The following is a 15,943-nucleotide window of genomic DNA, read 5'->3' on the forward strand; positions in this document are numbered from 1 at the left end:
CTCTCATGACCTGCCTTCTCTATAGAATTTTAGATCATGAAATCCTACCTATCTTTTCTCTGAACCCTTTGAAATATTTTTTTCTCAAAATCTGGGGAGCATGTCCGGGCTTCAAAATCTAAGATTGAGTGATCCCTTTCCAATAAGGTATTCCCGTCATTTCTAAGTTAACAGCCAGTCCTATTTGGTGGTTGAGAAACAGTTCCAAAATTACTCTTCCCTTTGTTGTTGCCCATACCTTTTGAAGGATAAAATTGTTAAGGCAAATCAAGAAGTTATTTGCTGATCTACTCTTAGCAGAGAGAGAATTCCACTGGATAATTGAAATCCTCATCACTAACATATCAGATTTCTGTGCCATGTGATGTGTTTCCTGAACTACTAACTTATTTCTTCTTTTAGTTGAGGTGTTCTATGCTGTGCTCTGATGACAGTTTCACATATGTTTCTGTCTCTGTGTATCATCATCATGCTTCTCCCTTCTCTTTCCTGAACTTCATCATATGGTTATATCTTCTTCATGTTCCATGCTATTCCCTTTTAGCTATCTTGTCTTTAAAGATATTCTTTTCTAGAACTGCATTCCAGTAATGATCACATCCTACCAAACTCAGTGATAGCTATGAATTCTAACCAGCTTCTTTAAGGCATTGAAATCTGTAGTTAACTTTACTAGTTAACTAATACTTTGGGCGTTTGTGTATAGATATTTAAGACTGGGTTTTATTGATGACTTCTTTCTTGGGTTAGATAGGCTGTGAAATTTTGGACTTTACTATGTGATTGTAGTGTTGCTCATTAACAGTACCCTCTGTATTCCTTCCTGATTTTCTTAGCCACTGCCTTCTGCTCTACCTTACTTTCCTTTTTTTGAAATGCCAATTCTTGGTTTACCCAGTCTAATTTTATGCTACTGTCCATGACCCTTCAAATATTTTGACCCATTGTCCTATCATCACTCAGTTCCTTTTCAAACTTCAGTGCTGAGTTACACAGCTTGTTGCAGAGTGCTGCTAGACCAAGTCATATAATCACACTGGATGGGCCTATGTCCAAGTTACATTATCCTGCATTAACTGAGCCCAAATTGCTGCATACCCATCTTTTTATTCTTCCTTAAGCAACTCATTATGGAATTATCCACTTTAACTTTTCTAGAAAGCCTCTTCTTTTCTCAAGTCACATGCCCACTTCATTTCTCTTTTCTCTCAGCGGATAATATTTTTCTCATACTCCATCCAAAACTAGGGCCATCTGTTGTGAACTCCCACCTTCCACTTAGACACTTCATGTACTACATGAGGCCATTTTTCAGTCTCCCTTCCTGCAGTCCTGGAGGATAAGAGGGTCCTTCTTGCTAGCACCAACCTCTCTACTTGTGCCCTTGATCCTATCCCTACCCATCTCCATCAGGAGTTCTTCATTTTGTTCTGACCCATAATCTTCTTAATTTTCTTTTTCTAATTAATTTTTTTCAGTGAACAAATAGTGATTTTTCTCTCCCATTCACTCTTCTTCTTCCCTGTGTACCCCCTAAAATGAAAAAAAAAACAAGAAAAAAGGAGGGCCTCCACTTTTTCACCTCCCACTTGACTAGTTTTTGAGTCTACCATATTATTGAAACTACTCTCTCCATGGTAAGCTCTTTATTGCTAAATCCAGTGGTCTTTTCTTAGGTGTCATATTTCTAAACCTCTCTGTAGCATGACATTGATGACCACCTCTTTCATATATAATATTCTGTCCTCCTTGTTTGTTTGTTTTTTTGTTTTGTTTTGTTTTGTTTTGTTTTGTTTTGTTTTGTTTTGTTTTGTTTTTTGGTTGCTCCTCTGTTGTAGTACTCTTGCCTATAGGAGCCGGGCCTTTTCTGTCACCTTTGAGGGACTGTTTTCCAATCTTCTTTCTCTGTGGATGGGTGCACACACCTCAGGGTTCTGGCCTGTACCCTTTCCTCTTCTCTTCATATATGCTTTTCTTGGGGAACTCATCAGCTTTCATAAAGATCCCCTGGAACTATCATATCTATTTAGATGATTCTCAGATCTGCATATCCATTACACATTTCTTTTCTGAGTTTGTGTCCACATATCCAAATGCCTACTTGACATCTCCACCTAGATGTCCCAAAGACATCCTAAACTCAACCAAATTAATTTTCTTTCCTATTGAACTCTTTCTCTTTTTAACTCTTCTATGTATTGAGGTGATTCTCATCACCCAGATTTGCAGCTGAATTATTCATAAATCTTCACTTATTTACTCCATATATGTATGTATCTATATATCAGTTGGTAAGTCTCAATTATGTCTCAAATCTCATCCCTTTTCTCTACTTCATAGTCACCTTAGTCCAGGCCCTCATCCCCTCTAGCCTGTACTCTTACAATAGCCTTTTAATTGGTCTTTCTGTATTGTTTCTTCTCTAATCCATTCTCCACACAGCTGTAAATTCATATTTCTAAAGTTTTGATCTTACCATGTTACTCCTGTTCAAGTAGCTTATGTGGCTCTCTATTGCCTTTAGAATAAAATAGATTCCAATTTGGCATTTAAAGTCTTTCTATCTTTCCAGGCTGATTAAAATTTATCAAACACTCCAGCTTAAAGCTGTTTTACTTGCTGTCCCCTATATATTTCATTCCATCTCTTCTGTCTGTCTTTGCATAAGGTGTCCCCCATTCCTGGAATTTTCTCCTTACTCATCTTTGTCTCTTGGAACCCCCTAACTCTCTTCAATGCTAAGGTCAAGTGACACTACTTTCAATAGGTCTTCCCTAATTCCCCTAGCTATTATTGCTGTGCCCCACTTAAGTCATTGTGTATTTATTTTGTGCATATTCAGTATTTTTACTCCTCTAAATACATATCCTCTATCAGAATGTAAGCTTTTTGAAGGCATGCATTGATTCTATCTTTTTATCTCATTTGCCTGGTAAATAATAGAGATAAGGAATAAGGACTGGACCTGTGATTTCATTGGAATAGGGAACTCCCAGGTAAATATTAGGTACTTTAGTAAGTGCTTGTTGATTGATTCTTTATCTTATCTGACTTTCTAGGTTTACATAGATAGTTTTCTCTGTCTCCTTTTCTTTTAACACTAAAGCCAGTTTAATTAGATTTGTAGGACTTTAAATAAATACTTTTTTTCCCCTTAGCAATCCTTTGTTAAATCTACTCCATCTCTGGTCAAACACCCAACATATTGGTTTTCTGAGCTGTGGTCTATAAATCTAAAACCTGTTCTGATATATCATTTTCTTAACTAGTTATTCATTTCTCAGCCATCTCTTGCTTTTGCCTTTGATCAGTGACAATGATGAAAATGTTATCTGTATTCCTAAAAATCTTCAGTTTCTTGCCCAAGACTCCACAATACATATCAGTCCTCTTTAAAAAATATTATTTTTATGATTGTCTTTTGTTTTATTTATCTTCTTTTCCTAATGCAAACGCTTTCCCTTCTCTACTTCCTTTTTTTTTTTATCAGAGGACAGAAAAGAGAGAAAAAAGTAGTCCAGCAAAAATAACCAACACATTAACCATGTCTGACAGCATATGCAATATCCCACATCCAATGTCCCCCACCTTTGCAGTGAAGGGAGGTGCATTGTCTCAGCTCTTCTCTTTGGCCAAGCTTAATTGCACAACATTTAGTTTTCTTTCCCTTACTATTTACATTGTTGTAGTTGTGTTTTATGTAAATAATAATGTGTTTTATGTAAATAATAATTACTACTACCACTGAGGGTAGTATAAGGGTAGAGGAGAATAGCAGATCAGAGTGAAGATTTAGTGTAGAGGTAAAATATAGAAAGAGAATGAAAGAAGGTTATAGTCAGAGTTTTAATTAAGAAAATAAAACATTTGTGGAAAATAGTAATTTCCATGATATGATTGCTTCTGCTTTTGTATGGGGCTTATGTGGCATTGAGGTATAAGTCAATCCTGGAATTTGAAAAGATTGAATTTCTCTGAGGTTAGGGTGCACAAGGGAACCTCACTGTGAATGCTGATGTTCCCTATGTTTAAGGATTGATTCTCTTGGGCTTTCTAAGTAAAATATCCTATCACTTTCAAATAGCACTAATTTTGTTTATTCTTTGACAGTGTTTATGCCTTTAATTTCTTTTTCTTGTCCTATTGGGATCACTAGCATTTCTAAAACGATGTTGAGTAGAAAGGGGAGTGGGATCATTACTTTACTTTAATATTTATCATGAAAGCTTCTAGTGTTTCCCCATTGCAAACAATGATAGCTTTTGAAAATACATAAACACATATAATACTTTTTAGCATATTAAAAAAAGGCTCTTCTCTGTTTTTTTAGAGATTTTTGCCATAGATGAATATTATATTAGGTTAAAGACTTTTTTCATCTATTAACATACTCATGTGTTTTTAAAAATGTATCAATATTTGTTTTGATATTGGTCTATCTCTCTGATTTAAGTATTAGGATTGTATTTTCCTGAAATGTATTTTCATTAATGTTTTTCTCAGTTTTTTAAATAATTATGTAATGTAAGTACTGTTATTTAAATGTTTGATAAAATTTACCTCTAAATTAATATAGAACAAGATTCAATATTTATTTTCTGTGATTGAGTTGTTTGACATCTATACAGTATTTTGTTACTTTGGGAATTTTCATTTTTGTAGGTAATTCTCTTTAAAAATATTCTTAATTGGTATAGGTTCTGATAATCACTTTTATTTATTCTCTGTTTTAATTTCACCTTGTTTGCTTTTAATTTTGTTTGCTTTTTTCCTCCTTATTAGGTTAGCTAAAATTTTATTGATTTTATTAACTTTTTAAAAAAGTTTTCAGTTTTATCTTATATTGTCTTGTTATTTTTCATATTTTAAGTTAATTTTAAAGATTTCTTTTTTCATATTTACATTGAGTTTATTTTATTGTTGATTTTCTAATTTTAAAAATTTTATTGTCACTTAGTTAATCCTTTGTTTTTCTGTTTTGTTCATATGTGTTTTCAGAGATATAATTTTTCCTCTGAGGACTGCTTTAGCCGTATCCCAGAAATTTTGGTAGGTGTCTTATTTTTATCATTCTGGTTTTTATTGTTATTAATTGTTCCTGTGATTTGTTCTTTTATCATTCATTATTCAGGAAGCCATTTCTAAGTTTGTGTTTAGTTCTCCTTTTTTTTTTTTCATTCAGTGTATTGCTACTTTCATTATATTCTGGTGGGTAAAAGATATGTTTAGTATTTAGTATTAATTTATAATTTTTCTGCTCCATAGCACATGACCTGTTTTTATAAAGGGGAGAGGGTGCAAAGAAATAATGTATTTTCTTTAATGTTCCCCTTTAAAAGAGGTTATAAGTCTTTTAGAACTCATTTATTAAATAGTTTATTCAGTTCTTCTTCTTTTGTTTTTATTAGATTTTTCCAGCTCTAAAAAAGGAACATTAAAGTCTCCTAATATTATCGTATCATGACTTTTGCAGTTGTTAACTTTTCCTTTATGAATTTAGATGTTGCCAGTTGCTGCATATATGTTTGTATTAATTATTGATATTGTTTCATTCTCTGTTTGGTTTCTTTAGGTATAATGTAGTTTTTCTTTTTATCACTTTTTATATTGTGGATTTTAATTTTTGTTTTATCTGATAGCATGATTGAAATCAAGTCTCATTTTCATTTGGTGTGAAGCTTTATTTTTTTTAAGCTTTATTTCATTTATTTAGCAGATTGAGTTTTGTTTTGTTTTTTCTTTATCTTGTTGGTATATTAGGGAGATTGCTTAATCTTTTCATGTTAAAATTACAATAGCCAAAATTGTGTTTTTATCTATTTATTTCTTTTGTATTGATTATTTTTGTGACCCTACACTTTTATTTAGAATTTTATTTTTCCAAATTACATGTAAAAACAAATTTTGACGTCAATTTTTAAAAACTGTGTTCCAACTTCTCTTCCTCCCTACCTCCCCATCCCCCCCAAGAACTCAAGCAATTCAGTATGTTAGACCCTACACTTTTAAACCCATATATTGTCCCTGACATTAGTTTTATTTATTGTTTTGATGCTAATCTGTTCCTATAAGCTCTCCTCCTGTCCTTTTGCTTCTATTTGCCTTCTCTATTCCAGATTCCTTGAATTTATTTAAATTTTTTCCTCTCTTTATTTCTTTTTCTTTCGACTCTTCTTTTTCCTAGCTCAGTAAAATGTATGATTCTAAATCTTCACTTCCTTATTTCCCCACCCCCTTTATTTTAAGTATATTATTTTTCTGGTTCCTTTCCCAAGAATGTTTTTCTTTGCCTCATTTTTTTCCTATTTCTTTTTCCTAAATTCTGAATTCTCATAATTAGGGAATCTTTATTCTCTGCGTCTCTTACATAAGGGTAGAGCTTTTGAAAATTCAGAACTGCCTCTTCTACACTATTTCTGTATGACTATATTTATAGATATTAATAAATTATGCCTGTTTTCTACTGTGCCTTTTTCTTAAAAATATCAGTTCATGGAGGAAGTAGTGTTGGATGGAAGTAGTATCATATAGTGGCAATAACTCTGTCCCACGGCATAATGTTTATTCTTTTTCTCTATTCTTACCATGCTCAGTCTCCACTCCTAAGGCCAGATTATCCCATCTCTCATTTGATGTCTTCTCTGCAAGTGAGTTTTGGTTACTTCTGGGAGTTTGTTCATACACACCTTCTCCTGGGATAAGATGCAACTTTGGAATATAGAGCTCTTTACCTGGAAGATGTCCTAATCCAGAGATTTCCTGCAGACAAAACCTATTTTAATATTCTTGTCTGTTATCATAGATATAGAATTCTTACCCCATGGAGATGTTCTTTTTCTCTTTCCTTTCCTTTTACAGGATAAGGTTTCACTTTCCTCTCCACCCCAGTTCTTATTCTCCATTGCTTTTATCCTATTCTCCTATCACATCAACTCTTGTTGAAAGAATAAAGACACTGTCCCTTCAGTGTTTACCTACAGATTTTGTGGGGGTACATCTCTAGTTTGTCTGTTTTTATCTTCCCCCTTTCCATTTACACAACTTCCCATTATATTCACCTTCCTATAAAATATATTGGTTCAGTTATGGAGAGTCATGAGATTTAATCCATAGAGTATTCTTTCCTTTTATTTATTATTTTTTTTTGGCCAGGCAGTGAGGGTTAAGTGACTTGCCCAGGGTCACATAGCTAGTAAATGTGAAGTGTCTGAGGCTGGATTTGAACTCAAGTCCTCCTGAATCCAGGGCCAATGCTTTATCCACTGTACCACCTAGCTTCCCCCTAGTCCATAGACTATTAACCATTTCTTTCTCCTACCATTCTCCTGATTCTTTAAATTCCCTTTAAATCTTTAGCCCCTTGGCTATTTTTGTCCTTTGACTGCTTTTCCTCATCCCCCCCCCCACTTTTTTTCCTATTTTATTTCAAAAACTTTATTTAAATTATTTCTTCTTTCTATCTATCTATTTATCTTTTGACTCTTTCTTTGCTCAGTTAAATGTATGGTTCTAAATCTTCTTTTCCTTACCCTCCCATCTCTCTTTTAAGTATATTCTTTTGCTGGGCCCTTTCCCAAGAGAGGCCTTTGTATTTTGAATATTTTATTCTGTTTCATCCTCTAATTTCTTATAACTATAGAGTAATCCTGAGTTATTCAAATGTGTGTTCCTTAATAGTTTAAGGACTTTTTCCTAACTTCTTACAAAATTTGTTTGTTACTATTCATAGAATTCACATGTTCTTTAACATTGTTACCTCTTTCCCCAAATTTTCTCCTATATCACTATTTTTATAATCCAAATTGTCATTTTCTCTTTGGAAATCTATATTTTTAGAAAAAATGCTCATCATTTTTCCTATCTATTTTTATGTTTACTTATCAGTTATTTTCTGAGAGCTCTGATTTCCAATAACCTAATATGATTCCTGATATCTTCTTTTAATAGTTTTATTTCTTTTTTGAACCATTTTGGATTTTGTGTGTGTGTGTGTGTGTGTGTGTGTGTGTGTGTGTGTGTGTGTGTGTGTGTGTGTGTAGTTGTTACATGATATCTGGAGAGGTTGAAGAGTTCTATTTTGGACCAGGGAATCTTAGTTCTTGTAACTTTTGTTCATAGTCTTCTTCTTCTTTTCCTCCTCCTCCTTCTCCTTCTTCTCCTCCTCCTTCTTCTTCTTGGCAATTGGGGTTAAGTAACTTACCCACGGTGTCACACAGCTAGTAAGTGTCAAGTGTCTGAGGCTGGATTTGAACTCAGGTCCTCTTGACTCCAGGGCCGGTGCTCTATCCACTGCGCCAACTAGCTGCCTTGTTCATAGTCTCCTGTCCTCCTTTTGGGTTTTTACTCATTCTGCCTTCTGGTTTTATGAGTGTCTCTGTTGTCTTTCTCCCTTGGTATTTTGATCATTCTTCATCCTTCCTTTTTGTTCCCATTCACTTGTCTTTGGTTTCCCGACTTACTCATTATCCTTTCTCCATTTCTTTGCTCTACAGATCATCCTCAGGATGGGCATCCTCAGGCTCAGCCTTGTTGGAGGCTCTAAGGGCTAGATCTAGATCTTGCTGAGAGTTAATTCTGGCAGAGACAGTGCTGGCCTCAGCTGTGTTTCTCTTAAGTAGGAAGTCTTTCCCTTTTAGCCTATGGTTCTGCAATGTGATCTTTGCTGCCAGGGATTTATATCCTACCTCCATTCCCCCAACCCATTCTGCTTGCTTTCTTTATCCTTCATTGTGGCTGAACAAAATCTATTTCCGCCACCTCTTATGAAATGAGGGTTGAGTTCAGGCTGAATCATTCTTATGGGAATGTACAGGGAACCCTACAGTTAGACATTGAAGCATAAGCCTGCCAGTTCTCTTGTGTTCACTGTGTCCCACATGTCGATTGATTTGGAGGATATGGTCACTAATCACTAATTGGGAACTCTGTAAATATTTAAGTCCTGTGGTATCATTTCATGAAGTTTTTACCTTACATAGTGTTTCTGTCTAATGATACGATGGATTTGCTTTAGTTCCTCTATATCTGACACAGAATTCTAATTATTTATTAAGCACCTATATGTTTTGGGCATTGTGACACAGACAATAAATTAAATAATCCCTCTTCTCAAGGACCCCACATTCTATCTTGCTGCTCACATGACACTTCTAATAGTACTTTCTTGATTCCTTTTGGCAGTATTTTTTGTAGCTATATTAATCACAAGAAGGGAGTAGTAATCATCCGTTTTGACAAATCTTGGGAACTTTTCCACATGTCCCAGAATCATGCTCTGGGAAAGATGAAACCTTGTTGTTAAAGGTCACAAAGACAAATAACTGCCTCAGTACCCCTCAGCTTATAGTAAAAGGGAAAAGTGGTTTTTTGTGTGTGTGGTTTTTTTTTTGTTTTTTTTTTTTTTGCGGGGCAGTGGGGGGCGGGGATGTTAAGTGACTTGTCCAGGGTCACACAGCCAGTAAGTGTCAAGTGTCTGAGGCCAGATTTGAACTCAGGAACTCCTGAATCCAGGGCCAGTGCTTTATCCACTGCGCCACCTAGCTGCCCCCCCCACTGCGCCACCTAGCTGCCCCCAAAGTGTTATTTTTTTTTAATGGAAAATAATCCCAAGTGAAGAGAACAGAAAAATCCACAAAGTGTACAAGGCTATTTGTAAACTAGAATTTAAGTGGGCTAAAAAATAATTTAAGGAGTACTTTCTAAGAAGTTATTTAAATAGATTACAGAGAAGGGGCCATCTGTTGAATCAGTGAGAGTATTACTATGATGAATTCAGCAACATGAAAAAGTAGATTGCAAAAGACAGAATTAGCGGTTTGGCACCTTTACTATTAAGGAAGATATAAAGAGATTCTCTAAAACAGGGTCATTAAAGGTTTTAGATCAAATACTACAACATGTGCAAGATATTTTAGAACTTAGCAACAAAGGAGGTACATGGTTATCACCCAAACCTTTGGAACTTAGTCACTTTACCAGCTAATGTGACCCTGGTGCATAAGAAAGGTTTTCAGGATAGTCTTAAAAATGAATGCTTGGGGGCAGCACAGATTTTTAATGAGGGTAAATATGTGGCGTTATTTGATATAATCACTTTTAAAAAAACTATTGACAAGGTTGATTAAATTTCATAGTAGTTAAATTCTATGGTATTTTCTCCTCTGGTACTCTATGAATTCTCCTCAGTTTTTGACTACTCTCTTCTTTTGAATTCTTTCTCTTCTCACAGTTTCCGTTTCATTCTCAACAAGAGAAGGTTGGATCATTTTCCATCTCTTGCCCACCTCAATTTGGTTGTCCCCTAAGGCTCTATTCTACAGTTTCTTCTCTCTTTATACTCCTTCACTTGATGATATTATTAGTTTCTATAAGCTTAATCATCACCTGTGTGCCAGTGATTGTAACATTTACATAGCTGGCTTTACTCTTCCTACAGTGATAGCTCCCTGTTTGATATCTCCACCTGGGTACCTCCTTGCTAGCTCAAATTTAAGATGTTCAAAATGGAAATGATTATTTTCACCCCTAACCCTATCCCTCCTCCAAAATTCCATATTTTTATTTAGAGCACCACTATCCCCCTAGTCAGTCAAGTTCTGAATTTTATTCTTCTCTTTCAACTTTTCTCTTACTTCACTCCCATAGCCATTCAGTTTCTAGGTCTTGCTATTTCTACCTCTGTCACAACTCTCGTAAACACCCCCTTCTCTCTAATCACATAGCCACTACCCTGGTTCAGTCCCTCATCACCTTTACCTTCATCTACTGTAATAGCTTTCTAATTGGCCTCTGTACTTCTACTTTTCTCCTATCTAAACTTTAATCTATCGTCTATGTGGCTGCCAAAATAATCTTCCTAAAGTACAGGTCTTTTCACATCACTCTGTTCACAAATTATCAGTGACTCTCTAATGACCCCTATAATATGGGTCCAACTTGGCCTTTCCAGCCTTATTTCATATTGTTCCCCTTCGTTTGTTTGAGTTAAACTGGCCTATTAGCTTTCCCATAGACTTTACATCCCATCTCTACATGTATTTGTTAAGCCAACCCCAATGCCTGGAATGCACTCCCTTCCTATCTTCATATTTCAGAATCTTTATTCTCCTTCAGTGATTACTTTAAATACCACCTCTTCTGTAAAACATTTACTAATTTACTCTCAGTTGTTACTGTCTTCTTACCTCCTGAAATTGCCTTCTCTATATTTATAGATGTCATATTACCCAGTAAAATATAAACTCCTTGAGTTTTGGGACAGCACTGTTTCTGTCATTGTGTCTCCAGGGCCTGTTACAAAGTGCTTTGTGGGTGCTTAATAAAGATATGTTGAGTTTAATTTGATAGAATTGACAGAGTTCATAGTAAGGCTATGTAAAACAATTGAGGTGCTATGGGGTTGTGATGGGACTAGTTTTTTTCATGACTTAATAGGAAACAAAGGTTAAAGATACTTGGTTTAGGGGCAGCTAGATGGCGCAGTGGATAGAGCACTGGCCCTGGATTCAGGAGTACCCGAGTTCAAATTCGGCCTCAGACACTTAACACTTACTAGCTGTGTGACCCTGGGCAAGTCACTTAACCCCACTTGCCTTACTAAAAAAAAAAAAAACAAACAAAAAAGATACTTGGTTTATACCCTCAACTGAAAACCATGGAAGTTCCCAAGGACTATTGCTGAAATAAGGCATGGTGCACATGTGCATGTGTGTGTGTGTGTATGTGTGTGCATTGTGTGTATGTTTGTGTGTGTACACATGTGTGAGGATGTGAATGATACAGAAGAGGGATTATAGCATAAAAATATCCAGCTATAATTTTTTTCTAAGAAATAAAGTGGAGATAAATTGCTTGAAGATCATGTGAGGCTGTGGGAATAGGCTACAGGATGGCAGCTGATTTTCAGTGTGAACAAGTGCAAAGTAATGCTTTTTTGGAAAAATAAGTCAAATTATATGGACTAAGAATGTAAATATTATCAAAAAGGGATAAACTAATGGATTGAGGTTCCACTTGGGGGTTTAGACCTGATCTTTGAGGTTGAGGATAATTGTGCCTGTCCCATAATATGTCACTTGGTACTACTTCCAGAAACAAAATATTGGTTTGGCTGAATTGTGGGTCTAAGTGTACTAAATTTTATGTTATTATCTTGAAGAGCCTTTGGCCTGAAGCAACAAAATTGTGTCACAGGATCTGTGCTCTTTGAACATTCTTTTGCAATGTATTCAACTCCAAGAATAATTCCTACAAAATGAAGAGAAATGTAAACTAGAGAATTTATCAGAAAGTTTTATTTTTGTATCTTAACCTTTCCTTGGTACGGAATTCATAAAATTTGTAAGTCATTAATTTAATTTGTTAATCTAGGAAAACAAGCATGATGGCAGAATCCTGAGGGGCTCTCAGAGGGCCCGAAGAAAAAGACGAAATGATTCCGCTGTTTTAAAACAGAGTAAGTTGATGGCAGATGCAACTTATGCCTTGGTATTTTTATTAAAAGGAAAGAATTTAAACCATTTTATTTCACTTCAGTTTTGTGTATTATTAATGAAGTATTACTATCAGTTCTTGATAAATTATTATCTACTAAAATTATGCTTAGAAGATTTTTAGATAAAGAATGAAAGCTTAAGTGTTAACTTTCTAGTGGTCTTGAAAAAAGTATAACACCCTCCATTTTTCTCACAAATACAGCTTCTAACTCCTTACTGTATTGGAAACACAACTTTCTCCTAGTAACACCATTTGCCTCGTCTCACCCTGGAATTACTGAGAGAAGAAGGGGGTATGAGGGTGGTGGTGGTATATATCTTGCTTTCCACTGCCATAGCTAGATCACTCGACATCGTTTAACTTCATACCCTTCACCATCCTCATATGAGGACCACCAGAACACTTTTCCAGCTTCAGTGATTTCTGTAGCCCCTGTCTCAGTGTATTCCTTTCTGTCCTATTCCTTGTCATCATTCTTGTTGACTTCAGCATCTATTTGGATGACCCTTCTAACATTCTGATTTCCTTGAAATTTCCTTGAAATTCTCAACTTTGATCTACTTTAACCACCCACCAACATAGCTCTACCATGAACCTCATTATGACTTTTGAACTACTCTGCCTCTAGAAACCCATCACCTTTCTTCTCTTCTCACAGCCTTCTTACTTTCCACTTCTTTGGACCATTGACTCCTGTTGCTCCTGCTTTTCACCTCCATTATTTTCATATTTACTTTCTGATCCTTGATTCCTCCCTGTTTTCACCATCCTTAGCTATAGTCTTCTTTTTGCCTTGCTTCTTTACCTGGACCTCACATTGAGAAATTTTAACAGTGCATTTGATTGACTGTCATGGTGTGACCTCACCCTACCTTTCAAACCTTATTTCCCACCTGCTTGTGCTATTGACTATTCCAGGCAATCTAACTATTGTTTTCCACTTCCATACCTTTGTACATGCTATTTTGCCTAGAATGCTGTCTTTTTCCCTCCTGGCACCTTGCCTTGTGCTTTTCAAAATCCTACTGTCATTCAAAGCCCAGTCCAAATGCTTTCTTCTCAATGAAGCCTTTGATGATACCTTAGCCTGAGTTGATCTCTCCTGCATTCCTACTGTACTTTGTTTATATGTCTCTTATGACACTTACATTCTGTCTTGTCAACAGGTGTATCTGTCTACCAGATTATAAACTATTTGAGGTCCAGAACCATGTCCTTGGCATTTTATCCCCCATAGTCACTAACATGGTGCTTTGTTCTTAAAGTCTTTGTTGAAAGATAGTGGGTTGGCAAAGTTCATTCATATTTTTCAAAATTGATAGCTAACTTTTACTTTCTTTTTCAGATTTACCTCCTAAAGGAAAGAAAGCATGGTGTTGGGCTTCCTATTTGGAAGAAGAAAAAGCTATTGCAGTGCCAACTAAACTTTTTAAAGAGGTATGATGCTCCTTTGAATCATGGAATGTTAGAACTTGAAGGATAAAAGAGAATAGTATTGAGAGCTGCAAGAACTCTCAGGAGCCACTGAATCCAACCCCTTTGTTTTACAGGTGGAGAAACTGAGACCAACAGAAGTTAAGCAGTTTGTCCAAGGTCACATAATAAATAGTAGAGTCAGGATTAAAAGTGAGGTCCTGACATAAAATTCTGTGCTCTTTTCATTATACTATACTGCTTAGAAAAGATGTTTTTAAGAGAAAAGAAGCAAAAGTACTGAAATGTAATATATCTTCAATTTCCATGGTTGGTTTAGCAAGTCTGACTTAGAATCATTTCCCTTTCAAGTTTCCTACTTCAGGTTACATAGTTCAGTCTTGCCCCCTCCCATTTCCTAAATGAATAAACTGTGGTATTAGCAGGATAATTTATTTTAATAGCAGAAAATTAATTTCAATTCTGAGGAGTAGCTTAATAATTAATCCAAATAACTATAGAATTGATGCAAACCGGTCCCCACTTCATGCCAATATGCTAATGCATACTGACTAGTCAAAGGCAATTAATACCTCACTCCTAGAACATGCTCTAGCTTGCATTTATATAGCACTTTAATATTTGCAAAGTACTTTCCAGATATCTTGTTTTTATTGTCACAAGAACTTCGTGAGGTAGGAACTATTATTATCTCAATTTTATACATGGGGAAACGAAATCAGGGAGAGGTTAAATAATATTAAGTGCCTGAGGCAGGATTTGAATTAGTGTTTTCCTGACTTCAAGTCTAGCGTTCTTTCCACTGTACGATCTAGCCAACATGCATGTGGAATGAGAGCCAAACCTATATCACTGTCAACATGTCTATAAGGTGAGATAGGAGTGATGAAATAGAGGTCTTAAGAGCTATGAGACTATTGGTCAGAGGGATCAGCTCCTGACATCGATCTGGTGAAACAGTGCAGGAAATCATATAAGGACTTGACTGGACAGTGGTGTTTCCAGGCTTAGCAGAAAGTCAATAAACAAGCATTTAAATCACTCTGTGCCCAGCATTGTGCCAGGCACAATATAAAGACAAAAGTAAGAGAGTCCCTGCCCTCAAGGGACTTACTTTTTAATGGCAGAGGTGCAGTATGCTTACAGAGAAGTAAATACAAGGGTTATACAAAATGTACATAAAGTGATTTTGAGTGGGGAAATACTAAGAACTGGGGAAATCAGGAAAGGCCCCTTGAAGGAAGTGCCACTTCATCTGGGCCTTCGAGGGTGCCAGGAGTGAGGAGGGAGAGCATTTCCAGACTAGAGTCAGTCTGGGCAAAGGTAAGGAGGCAGCACATGGATGGGTTAAGTATGTGGAACTGGAAGTAGAACAGTTAGGCTGGAAGGTAGGATGGAGAATATGGAGAATAACATGTAATCAGCCTTGAAAGCTGGGCTCTTGCCAGATTCGTTAGAGCTTTAAATGTCAAACAGGAATTTGTATTTTATTCTGGAGACAATAGGGAGCCACTGAAACTTTTTGCTTCAGGCCATGTCAAATTCTACTTACTGGTTCTTATATATTGCATTCCCATTCATTTTAGGGCATTCCTACACATATAGTTTGAATCATAGATTTGAGGCAACTGTATAATTCAGATCAAAAATAGACTTTCAACTCAAACACCCAAATAATTGAGAGAAAATAGTTTTTAACCTCAATTTTCTACTATGCATGGTTAGACACATCCTGATGTCTAAGATAAGAAAGTTTTATTCTACATGGCTTAGAGAGAATTTAAGGATTTATTTACATAGTTTATGTCAGAAGGGACCTTTGCATGCCAAATAATTCAGTGCTCTGGTTTGAACAGGTAGGGGAACATTTGGGGGCTTCGATTTCCTTTTAGCTTTTACTGGCTTGTGAATAGACATCGGAACCATGTGATTACACATAGTGGAGAGCTTATCAAGCATTGTAGAGAGTTTGTTTTGCTTTTTAAAATTTTATCCCCTTTCCCTTGTTGGTTGT

General features: G+C 35.8%; 1 protein-coding gene across 4 annotated transcripts in view; it reads left to right on the plus strand.

Annotated features, from left to right (window-relative positions):
* The window catches only part of L3MBTL3 (L3MBTL histone methyl-lysine binding protein 3), a 165,896-nt gene that overhangs the window by 35,850 nt on the left and 114,103 nt on the right, over nt 1-15,943 (plus strand). For all 4 annotated transcript variants that reach the window (XM_043964205.1, XM_043964209.1, XM_043964206.1 and 1 more), the window contains exons 7-9: nt 4,999-5,049; nt 12,370-12,454; nt 13,841-13,932. In XM_043964205.1, the coding sequence (XP_043820140.1) occupies nt 4,999-5,049; nt 12,370-12,454; nt 13,841-13,932 (228 nt within the window). The remainder of the gene's footprint in view (nt 1-4,998; nt 5,050-12,369; nt 12,455-13,840; nt 13,933-15,943) is intronic.

This window comes from Dromiciops gliroides, chromosome 4, assembly GCF_019393635.1.
Source record: "Dromiciops gliroides isolate mDroGli1 chromosome 4, mDroGli1.pri, whole genome shotgun sequence".
NCBI classification, from domain to species: Eukaryota; Metazoa; Chordata; class Mammalia; order Microbiotheria; family Microbiotheriidae; genus Dromiciops; species Dromiciops gliroides.